Source organism: Maniola hyperantus, chromosome 10 (genome assembly GCF_902806685.2).
Source record: "Maniola hyperantus chromosome 10, iAphHyp1.2, whole genome shotgun sequence".
Classification (NCBI taxonomy): Eukaryota; Metazoa; Arthropoda; class Insecta; order Lepidoptera; family Nymphalidae; genus Maniola; species Maniola hyperantus.
In genome coordinates, this window is record NC_048545.1 from 4,240,894 (window position 1) to 4,257,044 (window position 16,151).

At 37.6% G+C, this 16,151-nt stretch overlaps 2 protein-coding genes across 2 annotated transcripts in view; both read right to left on the bottom strand.

Moving 5' to 3' along the window:
- Positions 1 to 16,151, bottom strand: part of RpL15 (ribosomal protein L15) — a 410,749-nt gene that overhangs the window by 188,917 nt on the left and 205,681 nt on the right. The gene's annotated exons all lie outside the window — the stretch shown is intronic.
- On the bottom strand, positions 9,743 to 14,991 carry LOC117986089 (uncharacterized). The gene is made up of 5 exons (XM_034972910.2): positions 14,867 to 14,991; positions 13,717 to 13,906; positions 12,137 to 12,226; positions 11,128 to 11,278; positions 9,743 to 9,915 (listed from the first exon to the last, which is right to left on the bottom strand). Exons 1-5 carry the CDS (start codon positions 14,989 to 14,991, stop codon positions 9,743 to 9,745), a joined length of 729 nt encoding a protein of 242 aa, XP_034828801.2.

Here is a 16,151-nt window from a genome sequence, read left to right on the forward strand (position 1 = left end):
TCACCGATGAATTTTTGTAAATATATGATTTATGAAGGAACTACTTATTTCAATTATTATTGTATAAGATTTTATGGAAGAGCGGGGTCGCCTGCCACGAGTACTCGTAGCAATACTAAAACAGTTACTGGGATGGTCCCAATTACTACGCACTATGTGAAATTGTTTTACCTACTGAAATAAATATTTTTTAATTTTTTTTTGAATGATAATGATTACCTACTTATCTTTTGATGAATACTATAAAATCTCACTTACATACATACCTATTAGGTAACTACTGCCTCAGCGTGTATAAACAACTCGTATATATTATAGAAATCCATACTTCTATGAAGTGTCTGTCTGTAATTTCGAAATAACTACCGCAAGCTCATAATATTGTTATTTGAACTGTACCATAACAGCTGAATCAAACGTTTTTAAAAACTGTCTGTCTGTCTGTCTGTTTGAACGGGCTAATCTTCGGAACGGCAGAACCTATTTTGACGGGACTTTTACAGACAAGTAGAGGATTAACAAAGGATACTTTTTTAACCGACTTTTAAAAAAGGAGTTGTGTTTTTCTACCTATGTACGCAGAAATCTCCGAGATTTCTGAACCGATTTGCGTATTTTTTTTAATTGATAAAGAAACTTTGCAACATTGTCCTATATAAAATGTCATTTTATATAGGACACACAGGATTTCAACTCCTCAATCCTGATGCCGCAGGGGACATGACCACCAAAACTTATGGGATTTTGAAACTGTCGGTTATAAATTGATATTGGAGGTAGGTACCTATATCTACCAAGTAAAGACTTTATCATTGAACTCGAAGACCCACTTCTCGACCCTGATGCTGTACCTAAGGAATTGCATTGCTAAATCGTGGTGATCCCACGGAATTTTAAATGAATCATCGCCCACGCCCGTTCGGTACCCTCATTCCGCACATTGTTTTTATTAGTCAGTCCACCAATCACAACAAAGCATTCTCCCCTGTCCCCCGCCAACATTTTACGATTTTGTTTTCATGTAAATCCTTGTATATGCGTACTCTAGGAGTTGAATTCTCTGTGCTGGCGGATTACCTATTAGGAACACATGATTACACATTCATTTGTCTGTGAAAATAAATTTTGTTGCCTAGACTTATCTATTAGTAGCGACTAAAAACTATATATACCATCTACTTGTGTATAAAAAAGTCTAAATAAATTCCACTTTGATCTCAAAAATGAAAATTTTATTTTTATAAGTAGGAAGTAGGTACAATTCAATTTCCCTCTAAAAGCCCACTACACACATAAACACAATATGTATCATTTTCTGTTTCAACAGTCACATTAGATGTATCATTCGACGCAGAACTATTGAAGCTCTCCATTTCATTTCTGGAATTAATAAACATACAATCAACATAAATATATTGTGAGTATTATCTATATAGAATGTATGCAAAAAACATAGCATAACAACTTACAAGTATGGTATGGGTAGACCTTTCAATATTTAGTACGGAATTGAATGTTGTAGCATCATGTTGGATTTCAGTGGTACGTATATTGGGCACATTCATTTTATTTTCCTTGTTTTCTTCTAAAAGGAATGTCTTGAGTCACTAAAATACAACATAATTCAGCATTGACAAATCTGACAACAAATAGTAAATCTCTATATTATATAAAAATGAATCGCTGAATGTGTTGCTGATCGCAAATCTCGAGAACAGCTGCACCGATTTCGCTAATTCTTTTTGATAATATTCCTTGAAGTACGGGGATGGTTCTTATGGAGAGAAAAATTTAAAAAAAGTCCTGAAAAAGAATCGACTGTAGGCGGTGCGAAGTTCGTCGGGGCAGCTAGTAACATAATAATTATATTATCCTAATCCTAATTCCTAATTTAAATATAAAAGGTGACTGACTGACTGACTGACTGACTGACTGACTGACTGACTGACTGATCTATCAACGCACAGCTCAAACTACTGGACGGATCGTGCTGAAATTTGGCATGCAGATAGCTATTATGACGCAGGCATCCACTAAGAAGGGATTTTTGAAAATTCAACTCTGGAGGGGGTGAAATAGGGGTTCGAAATTTTGTGTAGCCCACGCGGACGAAGTCGCGGGCATTAGGTAGTATCTAAATAATATCAATTTACAAACACAGTGTCAAACTTTCAGAAGCTGGCTCTAAATGGTACGGTGTGATAGCATCATAATCTAATTCAATTCGATTTTTTGCTTTGTCGTTTCCTTGCCAAAGAAAATCCCGTGATCCACTAAAATAGAAGTATAATATATAAGTATTTATTAAAAATAAATAAATATCATCATCAAATTCACCATCCTGGAGAACCTTGAAAACGACACTCGCGTCTATTTTTTATAAAAAGTGCTGGCCCGCCATCTTAGATTAAAAAATTAATGTCATTATCAAAACCAGCATCCTGGAAACCCTGAAAACGACACCCATTTCTATTTTTTGTGAAAAGTGCATGTCTGCTATTTTGGATTTGAAAATAAATGTCATTATCAAATTCAGCATCCCGGAAAAGTACATATTCAGTCAAATAAAATTCCCGTCGAGTCACATTGTTACTCACGTCGGGTGTGACGCACGGGAATAACCCCGAAAAAGTAATGGCATTATCATCACAAGATAATATTATGGTTTGGAAGGATTCTGATGAATTTTAATAGATCTCCTCTTTGCAAGGGATTTGCTTTTGCGAGAAGCTTTTGCGAGTCTAAACCGTTTCTTTTTCCTCTTCCGCCAATCCATTTTTGTTTCTGTTACACGAAAACTCAAGTATATAATTAAATTGTCTAAGCACACAATATGACCTACATACTTATATTTGTAACTAGATGATACACGCGACTTCGTCCGCGAGGATATAGTGGTTTTTTAATCCCGCGAGAACTCTTTCAAAAGCGATCACTATTTCAAATTTCAGCCAAATCCGTCTTGTACTTTTTGCGTGAAAGGGTAACAAACCTATACACACACACACGCAGATACAAAATTTCGCCTTTATAATGTAAGTGTGATTTGACAACCCTGACTTTCGGAATTCGGATAAGTCCAAATTATATTTTATTACTAGTTGATGCCCGCAACTTCGTCCGCGTGGAATTAGGTTTTTAAAAATCCCGTGGGATCTCTTTGATTTTCCGGGATAAAAAGTAGCCTATGTGTTAATTTAGGGTATACCCTAAATTAACACTTTTATCTATCTCCATTCCAAATTTCATCCAAAACTGTTCAGCCGTTTTTGTGTGATTGAGTAACAAACATCCAAACATCCACACACACACATCACTACACCTATTATAAATGTGAAAGTGTGTTTGTTTGTTGGTTCGTTGGTTTGTCCTTCAATCACGTCGCAACGGATCGACGTGATTTTTTGCATGGGTATGGTTGACCTGGAGAGTGACATAGGCCACTTTTATCCCGGAAAATCAAAGAGTTCCCACAGGATTTTTAAAAATCTAAATCCACGCGTACGAAGTCGCGGGCATCACCTCATCATCATCATGATCAACCCATCGCCGGCTCACTACAGAGCAGGGGTCTCCTCTCAGAGTGAGAAGGGTTTTGGCCATAGTCTACCACGCTGGCCATGTGCGGATTGGTAGAATTCACACACCTTTGAGAACATTATGGAAAACTCGGCATGCAGGTTTCCTCACGATGTTTTCCTTTACCGTTAAAGCAAGTGATATTTAATTAATTAAAACGCGTATAACTCCGAAAAGTTAGAGGTGCGTGCCCGGGATCGAACCCCCCGACCTCCGTTTAGAAGGCGGACGTCCTAACCACTAGGCTATCATAGCTTCACCTAGTTTATAATATTAGTAGGATATATGTAAACTACTACCACCAGCTGTCGATACGATGCATTCTAAAATAAATCGACCGACCGACCGACAGACCGACCGGCCAAGTACGAGTCAGACTCGCGCCCCGAGGTTTCCGTACTACAATAGTAAAATGTTTATCTCTAAATCTCCGTTTAGAGATAAGCATTTACAATGTAACTTAATTTATTACTACTATGTAACTAGAATTTCGGTACATATAAAAATGAATCGCTAAATGTGTTGCTGATCGCAAATCTCGAGAACAGCTGAACCGATTTCGCGAATTCTTTTTTTATAATATTCCTTGAAGTACGAATATGGTTCTTACGGAGAGAAAATTTTTAAAAAATTCCTGAAAAAGAATCGACTGTTAGGCGGTACGAAGTTCGCCGGGGCAGCTAGTGAAAAATAAAAATAAATAAATAGGTAAATAGTATTTTTTGACATTTTGCATGATAAATCAAAAACTATTTATTATGCACTAGATGATGCTGAGTAGGGACCTTTTTTTTTGGGTTGTGCCACACATGACATACTTTATTCCGGCGCTTCTTCTACTTGAGGTTTAACCAAATTTCATCAAAATTGGTTAAATGGATGAGCTGTGAAAAGCTAGCAGACAGACAGACGGACTGATAGACAGATACACTTTCGCATTTATAATATTAGTATGGATAAAAATAAATAAAATCTGTTTTTGATGTACAAATAAGGTCCTTTCATATGATACCCCACTTGGTTTACTAATCTTACTTGAAAGTTGAAAATACTAACTATTTGTTAATGAACACATTTATATTTATTTTTTGTGATGTAACCACAAATTCATTGTTTTCAGATTTTTCCCCTTACGTGTGTTATAAGATCTACCTACGTGCCAAATTTTATCATTCTAGGTCAATGGGAAGTACCCTACAGGTTTCTTGACAGACACACTGACAGACTGGCAGATAGACAGACAGACAGACAACAAACTGATCCTATAAGGGTTCCTTTTTCCTTTTGAGGTACGGAATCCTAATGATCTCTCTTTTTGCACTGCATTTAATCTGAATCCAAGAATTCCCGATCCGAAATAGCCGTAAGCAAGACTGTATCGTCACTTACCACCAGGTGAGATTGCAGTCAAGGGCTAACTTGTAGCTGAATAAATAAATAAAAAAATACTATTTGTACTAAGCGTTGCGTACTTTATTTGTAAGACGGACAGACAGACAGCCAACAAACTGATCCTATAAGGGTTCCTTTTTCCTTTTGAGGTACGGAATCCTAATGATCTCTCTTTTTGCACTGCATTTAATCTGAATCCAAGAATTTCCGATCCGAAATAGCCGTAATCAAGACTGTATCGTAACTACCCACCAGGTGAGATTGCAGTCAAGGGCTAACTTGTAGCTGAATAAATAAATAAAAAAGTACTATTTGTACTAAGCGTTGCGTACTTTATTTGTAAGACGGACAGACAGACAGACAACAAACTGATCCTATAAGGGTTCCTTTTTCCTTTTGAGGTACGGAATCCTAATGATTTCTCTTTTTGCACTGCATTTAATCTGAATCCAAGAATTTCCGATCCGAAATAGCCGTAAGCAAGACTGTATCGTCACTTACCACCAGGTGAGATTGCAGTCAAGGGCTAACTTGTAGCTGAATAAATAAATAAAAGTACTATTTGTACGAAGCGTTGCGTACTTTATTTGTAAGATGGACAGGCAGACAGACAGACAGATAGACGGACAGACAGACAGACGGACAGACGGACGGGCAGACGGACCGACGAACGGACCGACAGACGCACGGACGGACGGACGGACAGACGGACGGACGGACGGACGGACAGACGGTCGGACGGACGGACGGACAGACGGACGGACGGACAGACGGACCGACAGACGCACCGAGGGACGGACGGATGGAAGGACAGACAGACATAGGGTTCCATTTTTTCCTTCTGAGGTACGGAACCCTAAAAGTACAAAGAAATACCACCAGGTAGGTACCTACCTACCTACCGACAGACAGACAGACGGACAGATGGACAGATGGACAGACGGACAGACGAACAGACGGACAGACGTACCGACAGACGGACCGACGGATGGACAGACTGACGGACGGACGGACAGACGGACGGACAGACAGACAGACAGAGGATTCCGTTTTTTCCTTCTGAGGTACGGAACCCTAAAAATACAAAGAAATACCACCAGGTAGGTACCTACCTACCTATATTATTATACATATACAGGTACCTTTTTAGGGTTCCGTACTTTATAAGGAAAAAAGGGACCCTTAGTATCACTTCGTTGTCTGTCTGTCTGTCCGTCTCTCCGTCTGTGTCGTATCTGTCACACAAACCTATAGGGTACTTCCCGTTGACCCAGAATCATGAAATTTAGTAGGTACGTAGGTCTTAGAGCACAAGTAAAGGAATAAATCCGAAAACCGTAGATTTGTTTGTGATTACAACATACAAAAAAATTTAAAGTTTGTTAATGAAAAAATAATTAGTATTTTCAATTTTCAATGTATGATAAGTATACCAAGTGGGGTATTATATGAAAGGGCTTTACTTGTGTATTCTAAAACACATTTTTTATTTATTTTTATGCATAATAGTTTTTGATTTATGGAGCAAAATGTCAAAAAATACCTGAGTACGGAACCCTTGGTGCGCGAGCGACTCGCACTTGGCCGGTTTAAAATTTGATAAAATAAATAACTAAACAAAGTTACTTACCTATTGTACTAGGACCACACGAGTAGATATCCCTACTAGGACCTCAACAACAAAGTCAGGTCAATAAACCAATGAATAAAATTGGTGTCCAAAGTTCAAATTCCAGAGGTCAATGTACAAAATGCAATAAGTATTTGAAGGATAACACTTAGACTCTGCTCAATTTTCTACACATTTGCATAGCCACTGAATTATAAGAAGCTAATTAATTTATTAATAAATAATCAAGTACTTTTATGAAATAATTACGACTTTTATTTTTGAAAACAACACTCGTCGTCATAGAAACCACAATATTACACGCGCAGCCGCGCGCCGCTGGGCTGGCCCTTCCCTCCGCCACCCGCATGGTGTCTAATGTTTTGGGGTGAGAGGCATGATTATTTTAGCCGAAATCTAGCGCTTGAAAAGGGTTGAACAGTAGTTTGGGAAAAGTATTTTTGAGAAAAAACTACTGAATTTATGTTTGCAAAGTAAAGTTATTTCAACTAATGAATAAATAAACTACGTGTAATGATAAATTGTTTTAGAATTTTCATATCCCTAATCTTATTTATTTACGCCCAAAGTTGACATAAATTTAGTGTTAAAATAGGAATCTTTTGAGGCTCGTAACTTTTAAATCAATATTTTTTTCAATGTTTTAGATATCATTGAACCTAGATAATGACGAGATAAATCGATATAATTCTTAGTTTTGTGCGTTCAATATCGAATATTGTTGTATTTTCCCTCCTTCGTTTGTATGAAGAAAGCACCGAACTGAGCTGCCTTAAGGGCTCTTTATATTGTATACTTCCATCTTTTTTGTACCAACGTTCTTGCAAATAATGTTTATTTATTTATTTATAGGTAAACTATAGGTGTTATTCTCACTGTCAAATACAGTGAGTGACAGTGATAATAACGAGCTGGCCAGGACCAAAAGGCACACGCGGTAGAGGAAGGCCGCATTACCGTTGGGACGACGATATCAAAAAAGTGGCGGGATCAAACTGGATGCTTAAAGCCAAAGATAGGGTAAAGTGGGTTTCTCTGGAGGAGGCCTTGACCTGAAAAGGGTTCTTCACCAAAATAAGTAATCGTACTAAATTTAAATTATTATTTAATTTTATTTTAATGTCTAGTATTTTAAGTTTTATTTAAAAATCCCATAACTAGTGTAAAATAATTTTTATTTTTATTTAAACTATAGGTAGGTACCAGAAAGCGCTGCGTTGGAAGACTCCTTCCCCACTGAGTGGACGGGTGGACATCAAACGAGTCGCTGGGAACTGGTGGATTCAGGCGCAAGACCGTGGCGTGGCCCTACAAGAGAACCATGCTCAGTGGTGGTTATCTGTTGATAATGATGATGGTAGGTAGATACAATTAAGTGAACTTGAAAAGCTTTTAGTTTCTTACATTCGTACATAATAATAATATAGATTATGATTTACAATGCCGACCTCGCAAAACATTATCTAGAAGGCAATATTTCCCTATGAAATATTGATGCCTTAATAAAAGAAGGGCCACTGGGGTTTACGTTTATTTGCCTAACATCAAAAGAAAATGTATTTCTCTTTACCTACTTATTATTGAAATCCGTTATAATAAAACTTCTGCTTTTTGTATAAATAAAACGGAAAAAATGTTATTGTTTAAACGAAAATTTGGATTTATTTTGTCGACAACAGACGCCCACTTCACACGTTCTGGTTACACCCTGTATAGACAGAAGTATACAAAAATACATAACTATCATAATATTTTTTGACAATAATAATATTATGAAGGCGTAGGACGCCTGTACGACTGTACTGTATATTTCCACATTTCCACCAAAATTCGCGCTAGCAACATAAGATATTGTAATGAGAATAATAAAATTTGTCACGAGGATAAATCATGGCTTATGGCTGTGAAATATTGCGCTCTCACGTCTTGTTGTGTACCACTCGCACAATTTGCTGTCATGCGAAGCAGTGAATCAAAATAGGTACCAAAAGACGCCTACAAGAAAAACAGTATTGAAATGTTGAATAAGGACCTAATTTTGCGCATAAACCTTCGTGAGTATTCTGTAATGATTAGAAAGTTTCAACCAGATTAAGTACTCGTAACATCGATGTAAGAACCTATATTCCTCTCCAAGGGTTTTCACTGAAGCGGACCAATATAAGAGGCGGAGGGACGCCCCGCACACCCGCACAGCGCCTGCGTTCACCCGCACCGGGTTAGCGCAGGGGCTGTGCGGGTGTGCGGGTCGGTACTCGGTAGGTACTAAAATATAATAGACCATTAGAATATATTGTGATAATTTTATTACATCATCTTCGATTAATCTGATTGGTCGAAAATACATGTCTCCGCTCCGCCCCGCTCTCTAGCTAAAATGATAGATCTAAATGTATTGCTATCCCTTTCACAACGCTCCCAGTGGAAAAGGCTAGCACTTGAATTAGTCAATTTAGTTCAGTTTAGAGATTGCTTACAACAGAATTAGCCACAATAAGTTTTTTTTGGGATAATAAATGGCATTCGATGATACGTATACTCATAACAATATAGGAAAACGTCCTAAATGTAAAAGGATTAAGTCTACCAGATATAGCTACTTACACAAGAATTTATTATCTCTGATCCCCTTCATCGTAAAATTTATTTCCAAGTAATTAAGATTTCAATTAAATGAATTGGAAATCATAATAATGGCTGGCTATCTAAATTGAAATTTAGCTTTGAGGAGATGTTCCTTACAAAGAGATGTTCCTTTTTAAGTTCATTAGGAATATAATATTCTGATTTCAATTGTGTTTTTAGCTTTTAATTATTTAAATGGTTGCCATCTCATTATTAATGCTTAGAGGTAGCTTGCCGTCCTATTTCAATTAACTACAAAAATCATTTTTGAATTGTTATCGCCAAAAACCGGAGGATGTTCAAAATTGGATTCTTAAAAAAAAGAATGCTACCTATGGCCAAATCTTGCCAAATTTTCAATTATAGATTACTTGAATGTTAGCTTTTAAATGGTGCTACTTTCATCTTATTATGATTAGGGCCCAGGCATATATAGAAGCGTTTCGATCTCCTTTAGGAACTACAAAGTAAAACAACATTAGAGCCTCGTATTTAAAACTTTACTTTAACAATAATTCAGCTTATGAATTTGGAGAACTGAATAAAAATGATGAGATAAGTGGTGCAAAGGCTCGTGTAGCTGAGCGGAAGGGACATGTCAAGGCGCGCGATCCCCCACAGTTCGTATTCGAAAGCGTTGTCTCGGCACAGCTGGCTAAAAGCCTTCAATTTACGCCGCTCTATTTTATCTGCAATGAAAAATAAGGAATTTTCGTGAAATATTACTAACTAGATGATGCCCGAGACTTCATTAGCGTGGATATAGGTTTTAAAAATCCCGCATAAATTTAATAATCTGAATATATACAATGAAAAGATGACTGGCTGACTGACTGACTGATCTATCATTGCACAGCTCAAACTACTGGACGGATCGGGCTGAAATTTGGCATGCAGATAGCTATTATGATGTTGGCATCCGCTAAGAAAGAATTTTTGAAAGTTCAATCCCTAAGGGGGTAAAATAGGGGTTCAAAATTTGTGTAGTCCACGCGGACGAAATCGCGGGCAAGCTAGTCTGTACCTATTTGTATAATTCAAAGTCCTGACTTACTGCATGACTTATATATCAACGCACAGCCTAAACCGGTGGTCCTAGCGACATGAAATTTGGAGGGTGTCTTCTTTGTAAAGAGACACTCCACTAAAAAATATTTTTTTTAAATTCCACCCCTAAGTGGGTAAAGGGATGATTTAAGCTAAAACGTGGCGGGCACGAGCCGTGTCACGTATATCACGAACATTTTACATCGCGGGAATAAGCTAGTCATAAACAAAAAACCGGTCAAGTGCGAGTCAGGCTCGCGCAACGAGGGTTCCGTACTACAGTCGTATTTTTTCGACATTTGGCACGATAATTCAAAAACTATGATACATAAAAATAAATAAAAATCTGTTTTAGAATGCACAGGTGAAGACCTTTCCTATGATACCCCACTTGATATAGTTATCTTACTTCGAAAATAGAAAATACTATTTTTTTTTATTTTTTTATTCAGATACAAGTTAGCCCTTGACTGCAATCTCACCTGGTGGTAAGTGATGATGCAGTTTAAGATGATAGCGGGCTAACCAGGAAGGGGTATGGCAGTTTTTATTAAACCCATACCCCTTTGGTTTCTACACGGCATCGTACCGGAACGCTTAATTAGTTCATGCCCACAATTTAATTTTTTTTGTGTGATGTAACCACAAATTCACGTTTTTCAGATTTTCCCCCGAATGTAGCTACAAGATCTACCTACCTGCCAAATTTCATGATTCTAGGTCAACGGAAAGTACCCTGTAGGTTTCTTGACAGACAGACAGCCAGACAGACAACAATGTGATGTGATCCTATAAGGGTTCCGTTTTTCCTTTTGAGGTACGGAACCCTAAAAATGCAAGTTATTCAGGCTTACCTAGTTGATTATTGTTCAAAACATCATGAACTAGTGTGAGTATTATGTCAACCTGAGTCTTGGTTACATTGGAGAAGTAACAAGGAAGCATCAATAGCGCTATGTACTTCAAACTACGTCCAATGCCAATCATAATGACTACTTTTACTGCCTGAAAAAATAGAAATGATGTTCATAAAATATTTTCAGTTCGTTTACACGTTAGATTACATCTATCCAAATGTTTCTTTGCTTTCATGATTTGCTTTCGTGAAAAAGTTTCACTTGCTATGATCTGCCAAAGCCCAAAACAGAAAAACTAATGATTCCGTGGTTCAACGACATATTTTGATGTAGATAACGGGTACATACCACGATTAATTTGATGTTTTTATTTTTCGATACTTCAACCCAATTGCACGGGTCGTGGTCGTAACGGGACTTCGGTGCTACGAGAGATGAAGTTCGAGCTGTTATGGGCATGGACTACAATAATAGATTTAATATTTTTGCGAAAATTTTCAAATCCCAAGACAAGATACCTACTTAATATTGACATCTGGCATGTAACGATTCAGATTGCAGACAATAATAAAAGCACTTAACTGAAAGCTGTATAGCAACCAGGCCAGGGTTATAGTTAAAACATTTTTTATTAAAAAGGATTAAAACCATCGATATAAATGACAAGTTATGGTCAAACGAACAAAATTTTTCACGGTTTTGGAACCAAATAAATCAGCGCCATCTCTTAGATATTAATGAACGATCCGTTTTAAATCCAGACGTCACTGAGGTTGCATTGGTGCTAAAACACCACTGACTCGGTGCCATTTTGTTTGTTCAATAGCCCTGTCCATACGAAGAAATATATAAGTCAATGATTAAAACATTTTGCAAACTTTTTTTTCATTTGTTTAAAACATTGCCAACCCACCCTGAATAGATTTAGGAGCATCGTACATCTAAGACAGTTGTTTATTTAATTATTAGGGGCTTAACCTGTGGGGTGTGGACTGATGCAACTTACACTTTGGTCCTGTTGAGTTTGTAGGACAGAAATTAAATTCTTCAAGATCAATATCGTTGACCATCCCGCCGCTACTAGCATTATTATTATCTGTGTAAGGACCAATTAAAATAGTTAATCCATGGTTTGTCAATACTTTAATGATTCAATGTGTTAACGGGTGCCGGCTAACTTGTGAAGCTGTTTGCGAACTGCACCAAGATCCTTTGATGTATATGACCCACAAAAGTCGGCTAGTCAACCACATTAGTTCTAGCCAAACGCAGCATTGGCCAAAGGCGTTGTACCAAATGTATCATCATCATCATGATCAACCCATCGCCAGCTCACTACAGAACACGGGTCTCCTCTCAGAGTTAGAAGGGTTTTGGCCATAGTCTACCATGCTGGCCCTGTGCGGATTGGTAGAATTCACACACTTTTGAGAACATTATAGAGAACTCTCAGGCATGCAGGTTTCCTCACGATGTTTTCCTTCACCGTTTAAGCAAGTGATATTTAATTAATTAAAACGCACATATAACTCCGAATAGTTAGTGGTGCGTGCCCGGGATGGAACCCCCGACCTCCGATTAGAAGGAGGCTATCACAGCTTTGTATATGACCAAATGTATACTGGGCTCTAATCATCTTTAAACTTTAACTGACTAATAATTTTATTTTCACAAATTCCTAACATAAAATATACCTAATGTCAAATTATTTCATCATTAATCATCAGTTAAATAATGTAAGTAGTTAATTCTGTTGTACATAATCATTTATATGTCGACCGGGCCGACGGAAGAGACCGCTTACTATAATGGGGGGTCTTTCTCATCCCCCCCGCTCCCACCATCAAGAGCGAGCGAAGCGAGCTCGGGACTTGGGGCACTCCGACTCGGAACGGTTAGGTAAGAAGGGGATGGCGGGGTCTGTAAGACCCCGCCATCCCCTTCGTGGGTTATTTCTTTTTTTAACACCCAGAAAAAAGGAGCCCCGCCAAGCGGGGCTCCGTCGACGGCCCCCGGTCGACGAGAAGAGACCACCACTATGGTGGGGGGTCTCTCTCACCCCCCCCGCTCCCACCATCAAGAGCGAGCGAAGCGAGCTCGGGACTTGGGGCACTCCGACTCGGAACGGTTAGGTTAGAAGGGGATGGCGGGGTCTGTAAGACGCCATCCCCTTCGTGGGTTATTTCTTTTTTTACCACCCAGAAAAAAGGAGCCCCATGATATTATTACTGCGTAATGCGTTGCATAGGGGTTTGCATATGTATGCAAAACAGACTTTTTGTGTGTTTTTGTTAATTAGTTATTTTATCAAATAATAAATTTATCATCTATTATTTTGTAAAATCGCGAATTTGAAAAACAAATTATTTGGTGAAATAATAAATTTTTAAATGATATTTTAACATTCAGCAAATTTGCAAAGTAAAACATTTGTGAATAGAATATTTGTCAAATGATCTTTTGTAAAATGATATGTTTGCGGTATACGACGTTTGTGATTTAATTAGTTTTTCAAAAGTTTTTGGTGAACTGATAATTTGTTATACGTTTTTTGTCAATCATTAGTGAACCAAAAAAAATACATACCGGAAATGTCATGACAGAGTTAAGTTGCAACGAACATTTGTACAAAGAATCATAGGCTTTGTGCAGAGAGCTCACGTCAAGGTTCACCTTCTTCGATAAGGCTTCCAGCTTATTTATTTCTTCACTACCATCTTTATCGATTTTTAACGAAAATATTTTAGCAGCATGAGTTTTTATAATACGAAGTCTCCTTAAAACCATTATGAGTAGTATACTGAAAAATATTAATTCAGCATCATGGACCACTATGCCCAAATATGCTGAGTACATAGAGTACCGTAAAGAGCCGTATTCTCCTGTAGCATAAATAATAAAGAGCACTTGTTCAAGAAAGCTGTATAACAGGATTGCAATAATTCCATAAATATAAAGACGTATTGGTGATGTTATTTTGATATCATCACTGATATTCAATTTTTCGTCCAAAGATTGGAGATTTGCGAAAAAAAATTTCAGCGGTTTTCGCTGCAGAGCAAGCGCGCTTATAGCTAATAGCAAAAACTCTATGGCTGTGGTGTTTTTATACAAAATTTGAGTCGCATTAAATAACTCGATGATGAAAATCGCAGTAATATGGGCAATAACTAATAATGCATTGTAAGTGAGACAGAAACGTTTAGTACAGTTTTGACAGCCAATCAAATACAACCGGTTTATTCCCAAAAACGAGTGGAAAACAATCAAGTATTTTATTCTTTGTATTGTATTGTAACCTCCTCCTTTGTATTGTATAAAGTTATTTCTTTTGGGCGGTTGAATTTCAGGTGTAACTTGTGAACTTTCCACGATGTTCATTTTGAGGCAATAGGCCCATTACTGACAGGCTTTGATGATTTTTCAATTAATTTTATTACTTTTAGCAATCATATTACCATATTTATAACAAAAGAGGTATGTTATGCCTCATGTCTGTATGTTGTGTAAGATTAGGTAGGTACTCAATTGAGAACGTAAGCGGTTTTTGCGCGTATAAGCTCGTCCTCCTATACTGTACCTATCTATTGATTGCGCCACACGTCGTCGTGCCGTTTTTGAGCTTAATTTAGGCTGAGACCACAACACTGCAATGCGACGTCCGTCGGATCGTAAAAATCACGACGTCGCACAATGCACTGTGCAAATTTCCGATGCGGTGCCGCACCGTACAAACTTGCGATGCGACGACGTGTTCCTGTTCAGTCGGTGTCCACACCTCTCTGTGTGCCATTCTGTGCTGTGTGGGTTCTTCTCGATGCGTCTTAACGCAAGTAGAAGGATACGTGAAGTGCGGTCCATGGCTCACTAGGAATTGATGGTCAGAGTTTTCACGTATAACGATGCCGTTAGCGATGTTGCGTTGCGTCAACGCATTGCATTGCGATGCGGCATTCTTTTAGCGATGCGATGTCGCACCATAGTGTTGTGGCCTCGCCCTTACATTTTTTAAGGTAGGTACGTATTATTATTCGAAGGACATAGTGAATTAATAATATGTCTGTGTCTACAGCAATAGATAATAATACAACGCATATAGAAAAAAGAATAGTTAAAATATAAAACGTTCATGCAAGCAATGTCAGAGCTTCTATTAAGTTCAAAGTAATAATTTAATTCGATTATGATAAAGGCCATCGATAAAAGTAATGTAATACCATTACACTAATTGAATTCCCTACCTTATGAAAACCATTTGCAAGTTAAGTATAATGCATCAGTAAATACCTAAGTATTAACTATTAGATTGTCCCATTTAAAGTAAGTACCTACCTACTTTTATAATTAATAATCTGACAATTGATATATTTTAAGTAGGTACCTACTTACATTTTTTTTTACTTTATTTGCTTTAACATTAGAAATCAGTAGCCTTCAGTAGCCTTGTTATAAATGCGAAAGTGTGTTTGTTTGTTGGTTTGTCCTTCAATCACGTCGCAACAGTGCAACGGATTGACGTGATTTTTTGCATGGGTATAGATAAAGACCTGGAGAGTGACATAGGCTTTTTATCCCGTGAAATCAAAAAGATCCCACGGGATTTTTTTTAAAACATCTAATTCCACGTGGACGAAGTCGCGGGCATCACCTAGTATAATAATATTTTTTTTTAAAAAGAAGGAAATGTCGCTAACAATACTAAAAAATATGCAAGTGTGTTGAAAGCTGTTACGTATTAGGTATACTGAGATCGTTGGTTGCCGCCTTTAGTTCCGAATGATTGCTTCGATAGAGATAAAAGCATATTAGTACCTACCTACACACAGATCGATAGGTAAAAGTACCACTGAGTACCTACCACATATTATACAATTAGGTACCTACAGTACGCGGCAGAAAATAATGTGCATCGATCTTTAGAAAAATATAGCGCTTTTGTTGAACATTTGTCTCTATCGTTGAGACGGACATGAAGTCACATAGGTATGAGTGACAGAGAGAACGCTCTACAAAGCCGAAAT